This window comes from Jaculus jaculus, chromosome 2 (genome assembly GCF_020740685.1).
Source record: "Jaculus jaculus isolate mJacJac1 chromosome 2, mJacJac1.mat.Y.cur, whole genome shotgun sequence".
In the NCBI taxonomy this organism is placed as follows: Eukaryota; Metazoa; Chordata; class Mammalia; order Rodentia; family Dipodidae; genus Jaculus; species Jaculus jaculus.
Genome location: NC_059103.1, coordinates 40,178,136 through 40,197,058, shown reverse-complemented (window position 1 = coordinate 40,197,058; position 18,923 = coordinate 40,178,136). Strand labels below are relative to the sequence as shown.

The window sequence follows — 18,923 nt, the reverse complement described above, 5'->3', positions numbered from 1 at the left end:
GCTGGAGAGATGGCTTAGCGGTTAAGCGCTTGCCTATGAAGCCTAAGGACTCTGGTTCAAGGCTCGATTCCCCAGGACCCACGTTAGCCAGATGCACAAGGGGGCACATGCGTCTGGAGTTTGTTAGCAGTGGCTGGAAGCCCTGGCGTGCCCATTCTCTCTCTCTCTGTCACACTCAAATAAATAAACAAAAATGAAACAAAAACTTTAAAAAAAAGAGAAAAAATAGGGACTGCTGTTTCAGGAACTAATACCTTTAAAACTTATTTATTTGCATGTGTGTGTACAGGCCAGGATCACTTGCTGTTGTGGACAACATCCATCAGGCTTTACATGGGTGGCTGGGGAATTGAACTTGTACCTGCAGGCTTTGTAATCAAGAAACTTCGCTGCTGAGCCATTTCCTCACCCCCAACTTTTTTTTTTTTTTAAATAATTAGTGAAAGTACTGACAATGGCAAAATTTAGGGAGAGTAGAAAATCAAAAGGGAAGATCAGCCATTCTCTCATGTCAATAGTCAGTTGTACCTTACTGGGTCTTCTCAGTGATTTTACATTTTTGGAAGGAAATTAGAACTATACCTCCCATTTTTATCATGTAGCCTTCCACTGTGAACATAGTACCATGCTATCCTTCAAAGGTGTCAACTTTAAGGTTGCCTCATCATCCATTTGCAGGGACCAGGACAGTGATCAGGAATTGCAGAGGTGACCGGGTGGAGGACAGGGATGCTGTCCCTTCCCAAACCCAGGAAATCTCACTCCACTTCACAGAGGCTCCATGCCAAAGATGTATGATAATCAACCAATCTCCACGGAGTGACATTTTGGTTCTTTTCTAGTGTAAATTGCTATCAAGGTTGTAACAATTGTATATACTTTTTTAAGTTCATGACTCTTTCCTAGGAATATCATTCTAGAAGGAGAATCATCATATTAAACAGCACTGCTTCTTGAAAGGCAGAGAAAGGTAGAATTTATTTGTGAGTTCTCCTTTAATGCCTACAACATTCAAAAGTGAGTGTCTGGGGCTGGAGAGATGCCTTAGTGGTTAAGATGTTTGCCTGTGAAGTGTAAAGATCCAGGTTAGATTCCTCAGTACCCATGTGATCCAGATGCACAAGGTAGCACATGCATCTGGAGTTCCTTTGCAGTGGCTTGAGTCCCTGGCACACCCATTTTCTCCTTCTCTGCCTCTTTCTCTCTTTTCCCCTCCCTCAAATAAATACTTAAAAAAAAAACCCTAAAAGTTAGTGTTGTTAATTCCATCTAGCAGTTGAGGAAATTAAGTAAACTGCCCAAAGCAGATAAGAGTATTTAAACTAAGAGCCTGACCTCTGACAATTTAATACCATTAAGAATGAACTTGAGGGCTAGAGAGATGACTTAGCTTTAAAGATGCTTGCCTGTGAAGCCTAAGGACCCAGGTTCGATTCCCCAGATCCCACGTAAGCTGGATGCACACAGTGGCACATGCATCTGGAGTTTGTCTGCAGTGGCATGAGGTCCTACTGCATCCATTCTCATTCTCTCTCTCTCATAAATAAAGAAATTAAAAAAAAATTAAACAAAAAGAAGAGTCTTGAGCCAGGAGTGGTGGCACACACCTTTAATACCAGCACTTGGGAGGCAGAGGTAGGAGGATTGCAGTGAGTTCAAGGTTACCTTGAGACTACATAGTGAATTTCAGGGCAGCCTGAGCTAGAGTGAGACCCTACCTCAACCCCCCCCAAAAAAGTCTTAATTCAGAGGGACAAAAGTTTGATTACAAACAACTCTTTCTAGGCAAAAATGAAGGCCTGAGACGAGCACTTGAGTTTGAACCCCACATAAAAATTGGGTGTGTAACTCTAGTCCAGTAGGGGAGCAGAGACTTGAGAACTGCCAGAGCGTGGGAAGGGTGGAGTGTGGGGGAGGGGAGGGCAAACTCTAGGATCAGGAGAGAATCCAGCTCCAATAAGAACAGGCAGTAAAAAAGTGGTAGAGTGGGACAGCCAACATTCCACTCCAGCCACCATGACACTCCGCTGCTGGCAAGTGTATGGGGTATCACATGACCACATACATATACCACACATACTACACACATGCGCACAAGCAAGGCAAAGGAAGAAGAGGTTACTTAGAAAGGCTTTGGACAAGGGTAAGTTCTCAGGAGGGGAGGCATTTGAGGCATGGGGGCGTGGGAGAGGTGTGGTACCACCCAGTGGGAACACAGGCCTCATCCTGCCTCCTCCATCACTGGCATGTCTTCATCCCTTCCCACTCAACACGGACAACTGAATTTCCTGTCTTACATGAGATGTCATGCAAGTCCCTACCAATAACATCATCCCTAAATATCACTCTCAGATAGAGATGGTAGTGCTGGCCCTGGTGAGTGCTGGGGACAATGTTGGTGAAGACCGGCACTCCTCCCCATCAGACACCCAACAGAGCCAGGTGGTACCTGCAAAGCCTCGGGCTTTCCCATACCCACCTCCCCAGCTAGGTCTAAGACGTCAAAAAGCAGATTAGCTGCTTGGTGACCACCCTATTAAAGTACCTGCCATGCCTGCGTGGGAAAAGTGATCCTAGGTTAATAAAATGAGATCACAGGTGCAAGTCTATCCTAGGATGAAGGAATCCCCACCCCCATGTCCCCAACGCGATGCACATCAGTAGGAGAGAAGCACCGCGTCTGTCAGCCATAACCCCACAGGACGGTGCTCCCAGCCTTGGTAACAGTCCTACAGCCTGAGTTATATCATTACAACCTCAACCCGCCTTCTACCCAACACAGAGAGGCAGCTGATGACAGCCAAGCGCAGAGAAAATTTAATTAACATAACCTATAACGAACATAAAAGAGCCACCCCAGCAGTTTGTCAGATAATAGCAAGTGGGTATGCTGGCAGAGCTCGCAAAAGCTCTACAGACAGAGGATTTCAGTATCTCCCACTTGCCATTTTTTAAAGGTTTACATTGGTAGCACTTCACAAAGAACATTCTCATTAATTTGAGATGGCTCAAATTAGCTCATAATTTCCCAATTTCTAATATGTTATCTGGTAACAATTCTTCTGCCATCTACCATAATTACTGTAATGCTAGAGGGCCAGAGATGAATAAGGGGCTCAGCTAGCCTGGAAATGACTAACATGTCTGACTTCAGAAACAGACATGGGGATAGGGCAACATCTCTCTACAACAGAATTTTATTTGTACTTTCTATCAACAGAGACGACTTTTAAAAATAAACATAATTAGAGGGGATATGATGGAGAGTAGAGCTGTGAAGGGGAATGTGGGGGGTGTTACCATTGTTTATTGTCTATTATTATGGAAGTTTTAAATAAAAATAAAAATAAATACAATTAAGCTGGGTGTGGTAGCACATGCCTTTAATCCCAGCACTGGGGAGGCAAAGGTGGGAAGATACAGACAGTTTGAGGCCACCTGAGACTACATAGTGAATTCCAGGTCAGCCTGGGCTAGAGTGAGACACTACCTTGGGGGGAAAAAAAAATCAAATAAATAAACACAGTGGATCAATTTATAGTCCATAGCATTAAAATGCCCAAGTAAATTTATATACCAGTGGAAACGGAATTGCTCCTATAAAAATCAGTGTGAGATATTGAGACCGTGATCCTTGAGTGAGAGGAAGGTCAGAGCGCGGAACGCGGCGGGATGTGGCGCCCGCACTGCTGGTGGTGCAGGGGCCGCTCCTGCTCTCCAGCTGCCTCCTGCTTCACGACGTACAGCGAGGAGTGGACGGCTTCCTCGTCACTGTACCCCGACTTCAGGGTTTAGTAAGATCTACAGATGTCTCTAAAAACAAAGCAGCAGCTGCTGCAAGTTCAGACTGCAATGAAAAGAGCAATCAGGGCGAGAAGATGGCTCAGGGATCAAGAACATTTGCCACTTAAGCACGAGGGCCTCTCAGGCTAGAGACCACCAAGTTCAACTCCTCAGAACCCATGGGGCCAAGTATGTCTGTAATCCCAATCCGCAGGGGAGTGGAGACCAGAGGATCTCTGGGGCTCACTGACCAACAGCTCCAGGTTGAGGGAGAGATTCTGTCTCAAGGACATGCACGGGTGAGGATTATGAGGACATGTGACGTTCTCTCTGGCCTCTGCAGCCCATAAGCATAAAGCACACACATGCATGACCAACAGAAACACACAATCTGAGTCAATTACCCCCTCCATGAGCCCCTACCTTAGAGTGCTGGCTGGCGAGCCGAGGGGTAATGTGCTCAAGACTGGCGGGGGGACTTCCCCCAGAGTGTCTGTCAAAGGAACCAGGGATAAGCCTCCTGCTTCGGATTATGAAGACCCCTCTTTGGCACCCCACCATTTGGCAGACCATAAGACACAGATACAGATTTCACATAGAGGAAGGCTTCTAGGTAAGGATTAAAAGTCATGCAAAAAAAAAAAAACAAAAACAAACCCGACGTGGGAAAATTTATGCCAGGTGAGCCTTTAAAACCAGAGCCATCATGCACCAGTCCTGTTCCAGCCTGAAGCCCACGAACTCTCTCACGAGGGCACACTGAAGTTTGTTAGAGGCCAACCCTCTCATCTGTCTGCTCAGCAGGCTCGTCTCACTTTGCTGGCCACACCTTCCTCTAGCAGGGCGAGTTAGACACCTGCCCTTCTCTCTGCGTCCACATATCCCCACCGAGCCTGTCCTTCAGAGAGTCAACAGCCCAAAGCACTGTTCATGCCCAACAGGTGGTCTTGTGTCTCAATCCCCAGCTCCTCTTTATGCCTCAGCTCCGTGGGGACAGGAAAATGGCCATTCTCTGGGAATCCTCTCCCAACTCATCAGCCAAACTATTCCAAGATCTGTGAAAGCTGCAGCAAAGAGCAGGCTGCTGTCACTCTACCCAAAAGAACCATCCAGAACTGCCCACAGACCAAAGGGTAAAGTGCCATCACCGAGTGCCCCATTCTGCCTCCACGACTCCTTCTCATACGTGTTAAGGAGGGGGTAGGTAGTCCTCTCTGAATAACTAACTATATCAGGGCTGTAAAATTATCTTTATGTTCACTTTGGTGAGTGAGAGAAAAAATACACGACAAGCCAAAGCAAGAGTGTGTGTTTCAGGTCCACCTGGGATATCCTACCCTCAAAACCAGTAAGGAAATTTACTTAAAAATACAGTATTACGGGCTGAAGGGATGGCTTAGAAGTTAAGGCGTTTGCCTGCAAAGCCAAAGAACCGAGGTTCGATTCCCCAGGACCTATGTTAGCCAGCTGCACAAGGGGGCACATGCATCTGGAGTTCCTTTGCAGTGGCTGGAGGCCCTGGCACGCCCATTCTCTCTCTCTCTCTCCCCCCTTCCCTCTTTCTCTGTCAAATAAATAAATATATTAAAAATGCAGTATCGCACTGGCTCTATGGAATATATGCAAATCATATTTCTAATAAGAGCTAATACTAGATTATGCAGCCAACTACTGATTTTTTTAGAGATAGGATTCACTCTAGCCCAGGCTGACCTGGGACTCACTATGTAATCTCAGACTGGCAACTCACAGCAATCCTCTTACCTCTGCCTCCCAAGTGCTGGGATTAAAGGCGTGTGCTGCCAAGCCCAGCTATAAAAATATTTTTAAGAATAGCATTAAAGGGATGGGACATGGTGGGTCATGCCTGTAATTCCAACACTTGGGAAGTAGAGGCAGGAGGTCAAGACAGTGAGCTCAGCTTGAGGCCACCTGGGCTACATGAGACTGCATTTAAAGAGCCGACAGTGCTAATACAGAATCCGCAAGTACACAAGGAAGTTACATAAAGGTGGGAAGGATACAAAATTCCACTTCCTGTTTCCTGGAGCGTCAATCTCCCTACTTCCTCCCCCACTCAGTGACATCCTCCTCAGCATAACACATACATTGACTTTAGCCGTATTCTCCTAGACAAGAACAGTTTGGTCACAGCCAACCTTGGCATTTTGAAAGGGAGGTCAAAGAGCAAATAAACAACAGATGTACAGTTTCCCCAAATTGAGCCATTTATTTCTTATTACTACAAGGAGGGGAGAGGAGGAATGAAGAATGTCAATTACGACTGATGAATCCAATAGAGGCACATGCTGGTCAATGCAACTCAAAATGGCAACTCTAGCCTAGGCTGCCGGATTGTTCTCCATCAATGTCCACCCCACCTCGTATGACAAGCCCAGCAGGGAGCGTCCCAGGTCCTCAGTTACGGAGATGGCTTGGCTTAGCATAATGGCTCTGGGTGTGGCTTATTTTCTTTCACAGTTATTTTTTGGAGCAGGGCACTCGGCCAAGGGAACTAAAGAAGTAGAAGTTACCCTTAGAGCAAGACATCAGGTGTCTGGAACCATTCAGGAGGGCTGCAGGAGGACGTGTGGACAGCAGACTAGCAACCCTGCAACAGACAGCCATGGGCCTTGCTGGTTCATTTTGGCCACCTTGGTCTTTTCTCTCTCCAGTGGTTAATGGTCAGGAATATAGATGAAAAATAAACAAACAAAAAACACCTCTCAACACTTGAGAGTCCTGATGCCACATGGGACAAGAGCCTCCTTAGGAAGCATGATGTTCCACAGGGTTAACGAAGGAAGCGAGACTGGGCATGAGGTGAGGCTTGTGTGGCTCACTTCCAGGGAAGCAGGGATACCACATTAAAAAGCAACACAGCTGGGCATGGTGGCACATGCCAATAAATCCCAGCACTTAGGAAGCCTACGACAGGAGGATGACAAGTTTGAGGCCAGCTTAGGCTACACAATAAGATTTTTCTACACACACACACTGAGAGAAGGGAGGGAGGGAAGAAAGGAAGGAAGAAGAAGGGTGGGAAAGGGAAAAGGGTAGGCAAGAGGGACTGAGATGGACTGAATCGGCAGGCTTCTGGGAGGGGTCTAAAGTGCGCAGAGAAGGAAAGGCAGCTGAGGCACCCGGTGGGCTAAGGGAGCTTACAGGGGGGAGTCCATATGCTTTATCCAAGGTGCCATCAGCGCCATTCGTTTCCTCCCAGATTAAAACCTGTCCTGGCCGACCTGAAAGACTACACTCAACCCTAACCCTGCTGTCCTGTGGTCCAACCGTTGGTTTCAGTCTCTAAAGAGCTCATCCCACTCACTCCAGAAAGGAGAGTCTGGAGCTGTCCACACGTATGCGGTCACCTCCCGGCTCGCCCTGCTGAGGAGTATGTGTATATGTACTTAGCAAGGGCACCCAAGTGAGGTCTTGGCACCTAGCAGCCCAAGCAAACATGAGCTTGCTGACTCTGACCCCAGCGCACGCCTGACTTGCTCTCTTCACCTCTGCTGCGGGCTGTGCACTACACTGACATCCAGAGCCTGCAAAAGCACGGGCAGGGCCTCTCTTCTCACACGGCACAAGCACAGGGGATGGCCTGGTGACGCTGCACGAGAAAACTCACTTCCGAGAGCAAACAAGCATGTAGGAACGGGCAACAACACAGCATGCCTGCAAGGAAACAGCCCAAAACCAGGAAAAGTTTCCTAAGAATTTGTCATACCGTGTGACTTGTGCCAGTGCCTGTCCTCCTTGGGCAGCCGGCAGGGGAACCCAAGTTACTCTGAGATGAGGGGGACAAACAAGTCAGAAGATGACACGGAGACTAGGAGACTAGACCCTCTGCATTGCCACCCCACCTAGTGATGGCTACACCTTTTAACCTCAGAGCAGCTTCCCATGTCATCTATCTCTTCATCTTTCCCTTAGACAATCACGGGGTCTCAGAGAAAATAAACTCAAGTTATTAAAATTACATGACAAATATAAACAATCAGCTTTCACCAGCCCAGCTGACAGGTGCAGACTGAGCAGGCCAGGAGCCGACTCCCAGAGACTTCCCCTGGAAGGGCAGACTGTGGCCCAGCACCTCTGGGAAGGGAGCAAAGGCCAGCCAAATTCAGGGCACTGTTAGATACATAAACACAGTAGTACTAAGTCAGGAATCAAGTCCTCATATTTTATATGCTATGAACAACATTGAGCTTGTGTACTGATCTTTCTGAACCTAAACTTGAGTAGAATCAAGATTCTTGCACACAGAGGTTAAAAGAATCGGGTTAGAATTGGGTTTGTCTTCCAAGGGTAACACTAAAAGGTCCATGTTTCAGGAAATCCAAAGACCTGAAAATATTCAAGGTAGACAGATGAATAACACAGAGCAGTGATCAGCAACCAGTTAGTAAGTTCTAGAAGAGCCTCGCCTGTGCCCTCACAAGAACAAGACAAACCGAGCACAAATTAGGCGACCAGAAAGAGCAAGGGGCCTGCCTGGTCCCCCTGCTCAAACCGTGAGGCGCCCCTGAGGGAATTCATCCTGCATCCTCTCTCTCACTGGTGGCTCCGCTGCCGCCTCCGTAAGGCTTCCTTTTACTCCTCACTTTCCCAGCATCTTGATTGCAATCCTACCCCCACAGGTGCCTCTCCTATTTCCTACATCCCACACTCTTCTCTTTAAACATCCAGTTCAAATTTCACCTCCACATAGAGCTTTTTCCCCTGATTGTGCAAACAAGTGTGATGTCTGTGGCTTCAATCCCATACAACGCAAGGTGTGGGAGCTCTCAGAGCCTTTCATAATCTCTTCTGAGGCCTCTTTCACTACATAACTCCTCTGCAAGGCTAAGCTCCTCAGCATGTTCCAGAGGCTTCCGTGAAGCCACAGCTGGAGGTTCAGTCTCCCCTCCGCTGCACACACGTGGCTCCGGGGAAGCCCCGCAGGGGCCCCAGCACCAGAGGCAGCGAGGAGGAGAGCGGTACTGCACGGGGAGTGGCTGCTTTGACAGGGCCTTCCCCCTCCAGCCGCCAAGCAGACCAGCGCCAGCTCCAAGGGGAGCTCTCTAAAACCCCTGCTCTTTCTGCACTTCATTTCCTTGGGTCTGAATTGCTATTTTAAGACATAAGCATGACTTCTACGATTTAAAGATCTGGGAGAATCTAAGCTATTTTTAGCTTAAAGGAGATAGGTCACTGGTAAGAAGTACAAGGGAGGCTGCAACCCCATTCATATAACATCAAGCAAGTCTAGATGGGTCTCCACAGAACCCGAGAAAGACTGTGGCTTACAAGCTCACTTGAAGCTACAGAAATAAAAGACCAGAGAGGGTGTGTTCTGAAGTCTTTTGTAATCATTCAGCTAGAGGGGGCAGCCTGGATACAGGAAGTAGATTTCTTGATGGCTAGACAGGTACACTTTTCCCCATGTTTTTCTGACCTCCTTGTGTGTGGGGGGGTTATAAATATAGTCTTAGTCTGGCATGCTGGCACACGCCTTTAATCCCAGCACTCGGGAGGCAGAGGTAGGATGATTGCTGTGAGTTTGAGGCCACCCTAAGGCTACACAGTGAGTTCTAGGTCAGCCTGGACTAGAGCGAAACTCTATCTCGAAAAACCAAAAAAAAAATTATTTTCAGTTCCCCTCAGATTCCAAAACACAAAGAAGCCTCAAGTATGACCACATACACCACCAATCTGCATGGCTCTGGCACAAACTGTGGTATTTTAAATAATCACCTCGACTGACGACACAAGGAGACCAAGCGGAAGATGACATAAAGCATAACTGTGATATGAAACTTGACAACGGAGTCCAGAATGATGTCGCACAGATTGGTTTCCTTCTCAGGGTCCATTTTCTGCTAGTAAAAATGGATACCTCCCTCTTCTGTGGAGCCAGTGTCAGTTCTATAGAAACAGCGTCTCTCAAGGGAAAACTGATGCCTGCCATGCTTCTTAATGGGGGAGTGTTGTGTGACAGGGTACATTCTTCCTTGGGAACTATCCTCTGCATCATAGGGTACCAAGCATCTCTAGCCTCAGGCCATTAGCGATTCCAGTCATAACCAAAAATGTCCCTGCATATTTTATTGTTTTTATTTAAAAAAAATTTTTTGAGGCAAGCCCAACAGACTGGCCTTTTTCTTTTTATGAAAGAGAGCGAGAATGAATATGGGCGCACCAAGGCCTCCAGCCACTGCAATTGAACTCCAGACACATCAGCCCCCTGTGTGTCTGGCTTATGTGGGATCTGGAGAGTCAAACATAAGTCCTTCAGCTTCTCAGGCAAGTGCCTTAACTGCTAAGCCATCTCTCCAGCCCCCCTCTCCCCCCCACATATCTTAAATTCTCCTGGTTGAAAACTACTGGGAAGCAAAAGCTGGCTTTGAAGGCAAGCCTACCCGTAGATGTCTAGCACCCCAATAAAGGAGTGTTGCTTGAGGGAAGTGTGCAGGGCCTTGTTGATGTGCTCCACAATCCAACAGAACAGCTGGGCATAGATGTGCTTGGCCAGGGCATTGCGTGCATTGACCACCTGCTGCAGGGACATAGTCTTGACGTAGGTCTCGGAGGTTGTGACCAGCTTGCGATGGCACAGCCAATGCTCCATCTGACTGTGTTCCACCCCAAGCAGGCGACAGAAGTTGCTCAGGTGTTCATCCTGGGGCTGGAGGGAAGAAAGACAGTTTCAGGAGAGGCACGCTTCTCTCCTACCGCAGGGAAGACAAGGCACTGCGGCGCTGGGACACCCGTCCCCTTTCTGGCCACTGTCCCAGCAGTGTGGCGGATGGGCTGGTCTCTCCCTCTGCCCCACGCCCTCCCTCCTACAGGGGACAGCCTGAACAGTGTTGCTCAACATGAGCCTCACAACTGCCAACAGTCAGATTGTCGGGCTTTTAAAAAGCAAAGCAGTGGCTGAGGAGGGGGATCGGCAATGAAAGGCACTTGCTGGCAAAGCCTGCAGGGCTGGCTTCAAGTTGCCAGCATTTACTTAAAGTCAGGTGCTCAGTGATACACACGTCTGTGATCCCAACACGCCTATAAAAATGGGAAGTGGAGCCAGGAGGATCCAGGAGGCCAAACTGATCCAATGTTTGTTTGCAGTCTGCAGTCCATCTGCAGTGGCAAGAAATCCTGTCCTAAAGGTGGTGAAACTCAGACACCTTTAAGTTGTTCTGTGACCTTCACGTGAGTGTGCCATGGCTCGCACATACATACACATACAAATAAACAACAATTTAAACAGAAAACAATAACAAAACCCCTGTGTTCTTGTGCCCTCCTGGGTAGATGGAAGAGGGGATGGCCTGAGTGAAGAGATCTGACGGCTCAGGAGTAGAGAACCAATGCAGAGTGATGAGCCGGGAGGCAGCAGGTGACACCGAGCCCACACTCGGTCTACAGAGGGCCACGGGCGGTGCTCACAGCAGCGCAGAAAGGAGTTCCCCTAGCAATCGACACCTCCCAGCCCCGGCCCCAGTTCCCTTTTGTAATACGGACCAGATTTGTGACTGTCCTCCGGGTGAGCAGGATACAGTGAATCACCCTGGAATTCTACATTCCTGTCCTCCAAATTATGTGTGAAGTCAACCATGTCTGGATGTGCTGGTGAGAAGCAGGCCAAAACCCAGTGGACAATGTCCCGCCCGCAGTGACAGCACGCTGGCTGCCCTTGCGAGGAGGCTTCTCTACCTGAGCCTCAGTGACACTGGCTCATCATGGGCTCTGTTTACACTCTTAGAGCACCCGAGTTAATGTGAAAAGCTGGGACATGTGGCAAAAGCAAGGATATGATTATAACCATAGATCACTTGAAAGACTTCTTACTGAAAACATCAAACAAATTTAGAGCTGAGAAGAAACTGGTTACTAATCCAATTCAATTCTCTTTTTCATACAGGTAAGACACTGAACCCACAAGATAGGCAATGGCTCACCCCGAGCCCCTGGGCCAGGGTTCCATCTACCCAATGCACCTAATTAGCTCCTCAACTACTTGAAAGAGCTACATTTGAACCCTGATCTACAGTCACCAGGCATATGACCCCACCTTTGAGCCTCTAGAAAAACCAAAGTTCCCACAGGGTCTCATCTCACTTTACCAAACCATGTAAGTCTATTAGCAAATCCCCCCCACTGAAGACATAGAAAACCTGCAGCTCTGAGGCTCTTTCTGTCGTTCTGTCACCTGAGCACACGTGGGAAAGCTGTTATACCAGCCTTGGCCCCCAGGAGAGCTTATTAACTAAGTCAGGGACTTTAAAGGCATCCTTTAGAACATGATGTGCCACCTCCCAGTGGCCCTCAATTGCTTGTGGGTCCCACTTTCTTATGAAAAGCCTGTAGGATTTAAATTAGGGCTTGTTCAATGAAAATTAACAGATAAGTGTATCATTTCCCTGGTAACACCATATCCTTAGGCTAGTTTTTTTGATGACGATTTAAACCCCATCTACTCAAAGTAAACATGAGTATAAAACAGAATGTCAAAGAAGAAGGATCCTTCCCAAATCACAAAGGCCAATGCGTTTCCAAAGCATGAGTGGAAACAGTCCCTGCAGAGAACACTGACTGACTTTAGTTAACCCAGGTTAAACTTAGTTGAGCTCATAAACACCAAAATATATGTTAAGGAATATTCCCAGATTTAAATGAACAAAGACTCCTTATATTCCTGGTGTTGGAGCCCAGGAAAACTCCTCTGGAGCTGCCATTCTGGTCCAGCCTTTACTACTTAGATGAGTGAAATGAGACTGAGTGACTCTCTCCCTGGTTGTCTGGCCAGACAGCCAGCTTGCTGTGGGCTGCCTGCATGTGGAGAAGCCCACCTTTCTAGTGTCATGGCCACATCTCCTGTCCACCTCACCATACTTCAATATAATGCTGCCATTCAGGGCAGAGTTTAGACCCGGAGGAGTACTTGGCAGGCAACAAATTCAGAGGTGGCAAGTGTCCAATTTCCTCATCTGACCTATTTCCAAGAAATTCTTAATTGCTATGCACACATTGCAGATGGACCCCCCCCCCCCAACAGTTGAGTGGTTTGCTGGCAACAACCATAATAACACAAGGCCTGCTCCCAGGCAGAGTGTGGAGAAGGGACCACAGTTAGGGAATGCTGATAACCACCAGGGACAGGCTTTGAGCCACCACAGTGGGGAACGCTCTCTCCCACCCACTTCTGACTGTTGATTAAAGGTGCTAACAGAAACTGATTTAACATCATGCAATTACACTTAAGCATAATTAAATGATGCTAAATCCATTAAAATGGCCAGCATTATAGGCAGCAGATTAGTTTTATGGTCCCATATTGCCAAATTCAAGGAAAAAAAATTGCCTCTGGCATCCAACTACTTGAATGCTGTTGCATCTCCAAGGTAACTGGCAATCATGGAACTCATTCTCACACCTTAATTAAAAATAAAAACTACTGAGCAGAAGGCACTGAGAACAGGCAGCCGTTCCAACAGCAGAACCCCCTCACAGATCCGAGGGGCATGCCAAGGTCTGCGTGAGGTCTGGGGTGGCTCTCAGTGGTGAGTGAGGACGCGCTTGCCTAACTCAAATCTTTCACATGCACAGAGCCACTGGGGAGCGGAGGATAACCAGCTCAGAAGTTCAAGACTCAGGCTCAACAGGAGAGACTGGCAGCAGTGCAGGGGAAAGGACCCCGGCTGGGCCACTCATTGTTCTTACCTTGGAGACAGAGGTTTCTCTCTCTGGGCTTTACGTTTTCCTCCTCTTAAAGGACTACTCCAGCTCAAGTGATAGCGATAACCATCAAGAACTGAGAATCACCGTGGACTTTGGGCAAAGGCCTCTACACAGGGCTACACTTACCCCTCACCCACACCGTGCAGGAGAGGCAATGGATAGAAGATGTGAGAGAGCTTCCCCGGGTCACACATCCAGGAAGTGACAGAAACGGGACTTAGACGCCGAGAGACCCGACACAGTCATCTCCCGTACTTCTCCTAGGGGTGTCTAGTCCACGGCCCACAGGCTGCAAGAGCTTATACATGTTTGTGTGAGACTACAACAGGGCATTGCCGTCCTCTGTCTATTCATCTCCCAGTGTGTCCTAACGGGCCCATTGCTGCACACACTCCACACAAACACTCCATGAGTGCCAATGTGTATCAGGCAGAATAGTGACCAACATTGATGTGCTCCTACAGTTTACTGGAAGAAACGGGCATCAATCAAATAACCACTAACAATATCCATTTTTACCTCACCTGAATGCTCTCAGAAGCCAGGAGTGGAAGACTAACTATAAGAGACACTGCACTGATAAGCCTTCTCAAAGAGGTACCAGCCCTATACCACATTACTGCAGGTGACCGGGCCTCTCTTCCTACCAGCCCCCACTAAGCTCAGCCTCATCCACAGTGACTCCCACTTGCATCTCCACTGAGATCTAAAGAGACCCAATCTGTCATCCAGTTGTCCACTCTGGAGTACCCGAGTCCTATGCCCTGCAAAGGCGACACAAGAACAGTTGCTGGCCTCGTGGTTTAGGGGAGAGGAGGAGAGAGAGGCAAGGTAAGCATTTACATTGTGAATGCAAAAGTCACTTTTCAAGGGAAAGGGAAAGGGACAGGGAGTAAGGGTGCTCTAGGAATTCAAGGCATGGGGCTGGATGTGCAAGGTCAACAGCAGGGCCCTGGCTGAGCAGACCTAACTTTGATTTCCAGAAACACAACATGGATCCAGGACAGGAGGTGTCACTCTGAGACCACTGGGGAAGAGATGGATGCTGACGAGGCTACAGGTTGAAGAAATATTTGTTATCTCTCTTGCATGGCACCAGTCTAAACTGGAGTTTGCTATTGCATGGGTCCCTGATCTCCACAATCTCTGACACAGGGCAGAAAACCCATGGGACATTGCTGGGACAGGCTATGCATAGGGGAGGCACAGACCCTCTACACCTTTCTCAGAGAAAAGACCTTGGGAGTGACACTTCATTGGCCCCAAACTCTGGCCTGCATCAGAGGCTCATTCATCCCCCAGCCAGGCCAAAGACACTTGGACACCCAGGCTCTCACAAAACACCATGGCCATCAGCTACACTGCACTGCAGGCACACTCACCCACAGCGTGCGCATGAGCAAGGGCATAGGAGACTTAGATATCAGATGGCTTTGGGGATCCTGATACTGACAGCTCCCACATCCCTTCCTTTCTTACTGGGCTGAGGTGAGAGAGCCTCACAGCTCTCATGAGGCTGCAGAGAGACCATGGCAGAAAACCCAGGCACCCTTTGGAATGCCTTAAGGCCACTACTCTTGCAGGGATGGGGACCAGTGAGCAGCTCTGCTGAGCCCAGCTAGAGTTCAGGTCTTCCTCTTGCAGACAGGGCCAGTGTGAACTGCTAACTTAAAAAAAGATATATACATACATACATACATACATACATACATACATACACATATATATATATATATATATTTATTTCTGAGGAAAGGGAGAGGAGAGAATATGAATGAGAATGCCAGGGCTTCCGGCTGCTACAAACAAACTCCAGATGCATGTGCCACTTTGTGTATCTGGCTTTACGTGGCTACTGGGAGACCAAACCTGGGTCCTTCAGCTTTGCAGGCAAGTACCTTAACCACTGAACCATCTCTCCAGCTCTCTACTAACTTTTGTTTTGTTTTGTTTTCGAGGTAGAATCTCACTCTAGCCCAGGCTGACCTGTGATTCACTATGTAGTCAGGGGGGCTTTGAACTCAACAGTGACCCTCCTACCTCTGCCTCCCGAGTGCTGGGATTAAAGGCGTGCGCCACCACACCCAGCTTCCCTAGTAACTCTTAATAAGTAAACTGAAAGAGCTTCAGCTTAGGAATGGCATAGACATCACCCACATCTTCATTTTATAGCATCACTTGACTTTTCTCGGTGTCTGGTACCTGGGAAAGAAGAATCACCTGTTCCTCCAGACCTAATCACAAATGGGCAAAAGAGGTAGAAATAGAACTGTTGCAGTCAGGTTCGCACTGCTGGCAGAAATCACCCAACCAGGAGCAGCCTGGAAAAAGGGTTTATTTTGGCTCACAGGATCGAGGGAGAAGCACCATGATGGCAGGGAAGCAATGGCATTGGCAGAGGGTGGACATCACCTCCTGGCCAACATAAGGTGGACAACATGAACAGGAGAGTGTGCCAAACACTAGCAAGGGGGAGCTGGCTATAATAATCCGACCCCCAACAATATGCTGCTTCCTGGAGGTGTTAATTCCCAAATCTCTGTCAGCTGGGAACCTACCATTCAGAACACCTAGGCTTATGGGGGACACCTGAATCAAACCACTACACTAGCAGATGTACCTACTCAACGTCTGAATGCCAATTTTAGTCTAGGCTAATAGCACTTAATACTTAATAGTATTACCACACCGGGTTCTCTTCAGCATTTCCCCCATCTACAAGGACACTTGCCTACCACATATCAACTGCAATACTGGGCACCTTGGAAAGAACCTTTCTTTGAGCCTTTTACAGCTTACAGGATTTTGAGATTTCAGCACATATCACTGGTCATGTCTGTCCAATTACGCTGTAAGCTTCTTTGAGGTGGTCACAAGCGTGGTGTCCAATAGTCCTGAATCTCCTTGCTGTAAGGACCTCAGTCTAGAGCCTACAAAGGACTCAGAATAGGCTGATGGTATGTTGTAGAATTCCACATACCTCAGGGTACTTGGGAAAATAAGTCCATCAACAAAAAAATAATTGAATAGCCACTAAATCCTTTGCCCTTTGTGATAGAAACTTGATGCCAGGTAGTTTGAAATGGATTGGTTCTTAAAAAAAATTATCAGTAAGTAACCATAAGCCATTATTGCTCACAATGAATGACGGAGGGGTGCCCTCTAAGCACAGGGATGCTCACTGTATCAGGCTGGAGGAACCGAGTCAACTGTGTACATTTTTATCTCTGGTGCTGGTACAACTTACTGATATGCTGCAGGAATCCCCATCACGCTCGGCCCGAATCTCCACACTTCCAAGGTGCAAGATGGAAGCAATTATCTTAAAAATGCTTATCTGATGGGACTCTCGCACGCCTGAAAGGGGGAAAAAATGAACAAATGACATTCAATGTCTGTGCTAGGATTAAAAAAAAAAACAAAAAACACTTTTTATCCTTTTAAGAATTTTACAAATTGTTTGATTTTCCTTCCTGGGCCAATGACTCCTAAAATGAGCCAGGCCAGTCATCAGGTAATGACCACTCTCAGTAGCAGCTCAGAGGGCAAAGGTCTGCCTGGGCTGATGGGGATATATCTTCTCTCTGATTGTCCCTATCACACCAGATGGGGCATGTGGCCGTTTTAACTTCTCCAAGAGGCCGGGAGAGGCAGCCACCAGGCTGACTCATTTTGAACTTCATTTCAACCAAACACTGGTTTTATGAGTTTAATAAGAATGGTCATTTATCTGCAGTCATTTTTCTCCCAACTTAATATCCTGCAAACATCTGTGACACATCCACAGTGCCAACAAGGGAGGATGAGGAAGCCAACTCCCTCCTGGGATTACTGTTCCAGGGGCTGGCCAGTCAGCTGGCAGGTGGCCAGTCCCAGCACGGGGTGGCTGGCTGCCTTGCTCTCCTAAGTGACAGATCCACCTAGCTCCAGTCAAATTTCTTATTTCCCTATGTGAATTACCAAAGAAATAATATTTTAAAGTTTAGATGTAGCCTAAAGACATTATCTTTTTTTTTTTTTTTTTTTTTTTTTGAGGTAGGGTCTCACTCTAGTTCAGGCTGCCCTGGAATTCACTGTGTAGTCTCAGGGTGGCCTCGAACTCATGGTGATCCTCCCACCTCTACCTCCTGAGTGCTGGGATTAAAAGTGTGCGCCACCACGCCTGGCTCATTTACTTTTAAATTATAAAATATCCCAGGCTCATAAAAGAACTACAGAATGATAGGATAAATGGTAGTAAAGCTGTCACTCCATTTATGGAATGACAGTATTTCTGCATATTCCTCCCCAGCTGCAGCTCTTATCTTCTGGACAATATTCCACTCATGCCACAAAAGTCAGTATACCTGTAAAAATGGGAGGCAGAGGCATGCTGTGCTGATTAAAAATATCCCCAGATAATCCACAAAGTGGATGATCCAAACATGAACTAAACATAATGAGCACCGACAGGAAGTTCCTTCTATGACAGGATCCTCTGAATAAGCAGTGCCTCACTATGGGAAGCAAAACCCAAATGATGAAACTAAGGAGCAAAACTGGTCAGCAAGTGACAGGCTATTTCGGTACAGTTGTACTAGAACACGGCCGTGCCCACTTGTCATCTTTCTCCGTGGCTATTTCCAGGCTACTGCAGGAGATGAGTAGGCACAACAGAATCCACATGGTCCTCAAAGCCTCAATTCTTTAGTGTCTCGCATTTTAAGAAAAAGTTTTCCAATCCTTGCAATTCTTTTTAAAGGGCATTTTAAAAAGATTAGGGAGCAATGTCTTATGAAAACAACATTATAAATATAATGTTTTGAGAACTAAAAACCGTCTTCCTATGCCAGCTCCTGCCTAGTACTTTAACCAGCCCCAAAGGGGCAGCTCTGCCTAGCAGGCATGATGGCATACACCCTGCTCACCATCAGGGGTCCTCTTAAGCTCCTTGGAGAACAAGAAGGTGCATGGTGCTGGGGATGCCAGAGGTGCCCTGATCAGCTCTGAGCCTTCCTCTCCATGCTTGGCTGTGTGCTTCTGGGTGTGACCATAGGAACAGTGCTGAGCTAAGTGCTAGAACACTAGCTGGCTCAACAGAGGGCACTGCAGTGAAGGAAGGCGGCCTCTTTATCAGTTCTGGCTCTCCTTAGTCACCACTGTTCACCGAGATGCCCAGCAACCTCCCTGCTGAGCTCCTGTTTGGCCTCAGGGCCTACCACTCCTAAGCCAAGTGTAGCCTGCTTGCTTAGGCAAGGGTTAGTCCTTAAGCACGGCTCTCAGAGGGTCTAAAGCTCAGCTGAGAGTTGGGCTCCTCTGCTCTACATCCCTGGCTGGGCGGCTCCATCTCCATAGTCATAGCAGTGATTCCTTTGCATCTGGGACTACTGGTCCCTCAAAGTCCATCTCCGGAGCTTCAATAGCACAATCGGTCATCACAC

At 47.6% G+C, this 18,923-nt stretch overlaps 1 protein-coding gene across 1 annotated transcript in view; it reads right to left on the bottom strand.

The window, feature by feature from the left end:
* Myo5b (myosin VB) overlaps window positions 1-18,923 on the bottom strand; it is a 343,662-nt gene that overhangs the window by 114,162 nt on the left and 210,577 nt on the right. The window contains exons 9-10 of the mRNA XM_045142616.1: window positions 16,751-16,860; window positions 10,188-10,453 (exon numbers count right to left, since the gene is read on the bottom strand). Coding sequence (XP_044998551.1) covers window positions 10,188-10,453; window positions 16,751-16,860 — 376 coding nt within the window. The remainder of the gene's footprint in view (window positions 1-10,187; window positions 10,454-16,750; window positions 16,861-18,923) is intronic.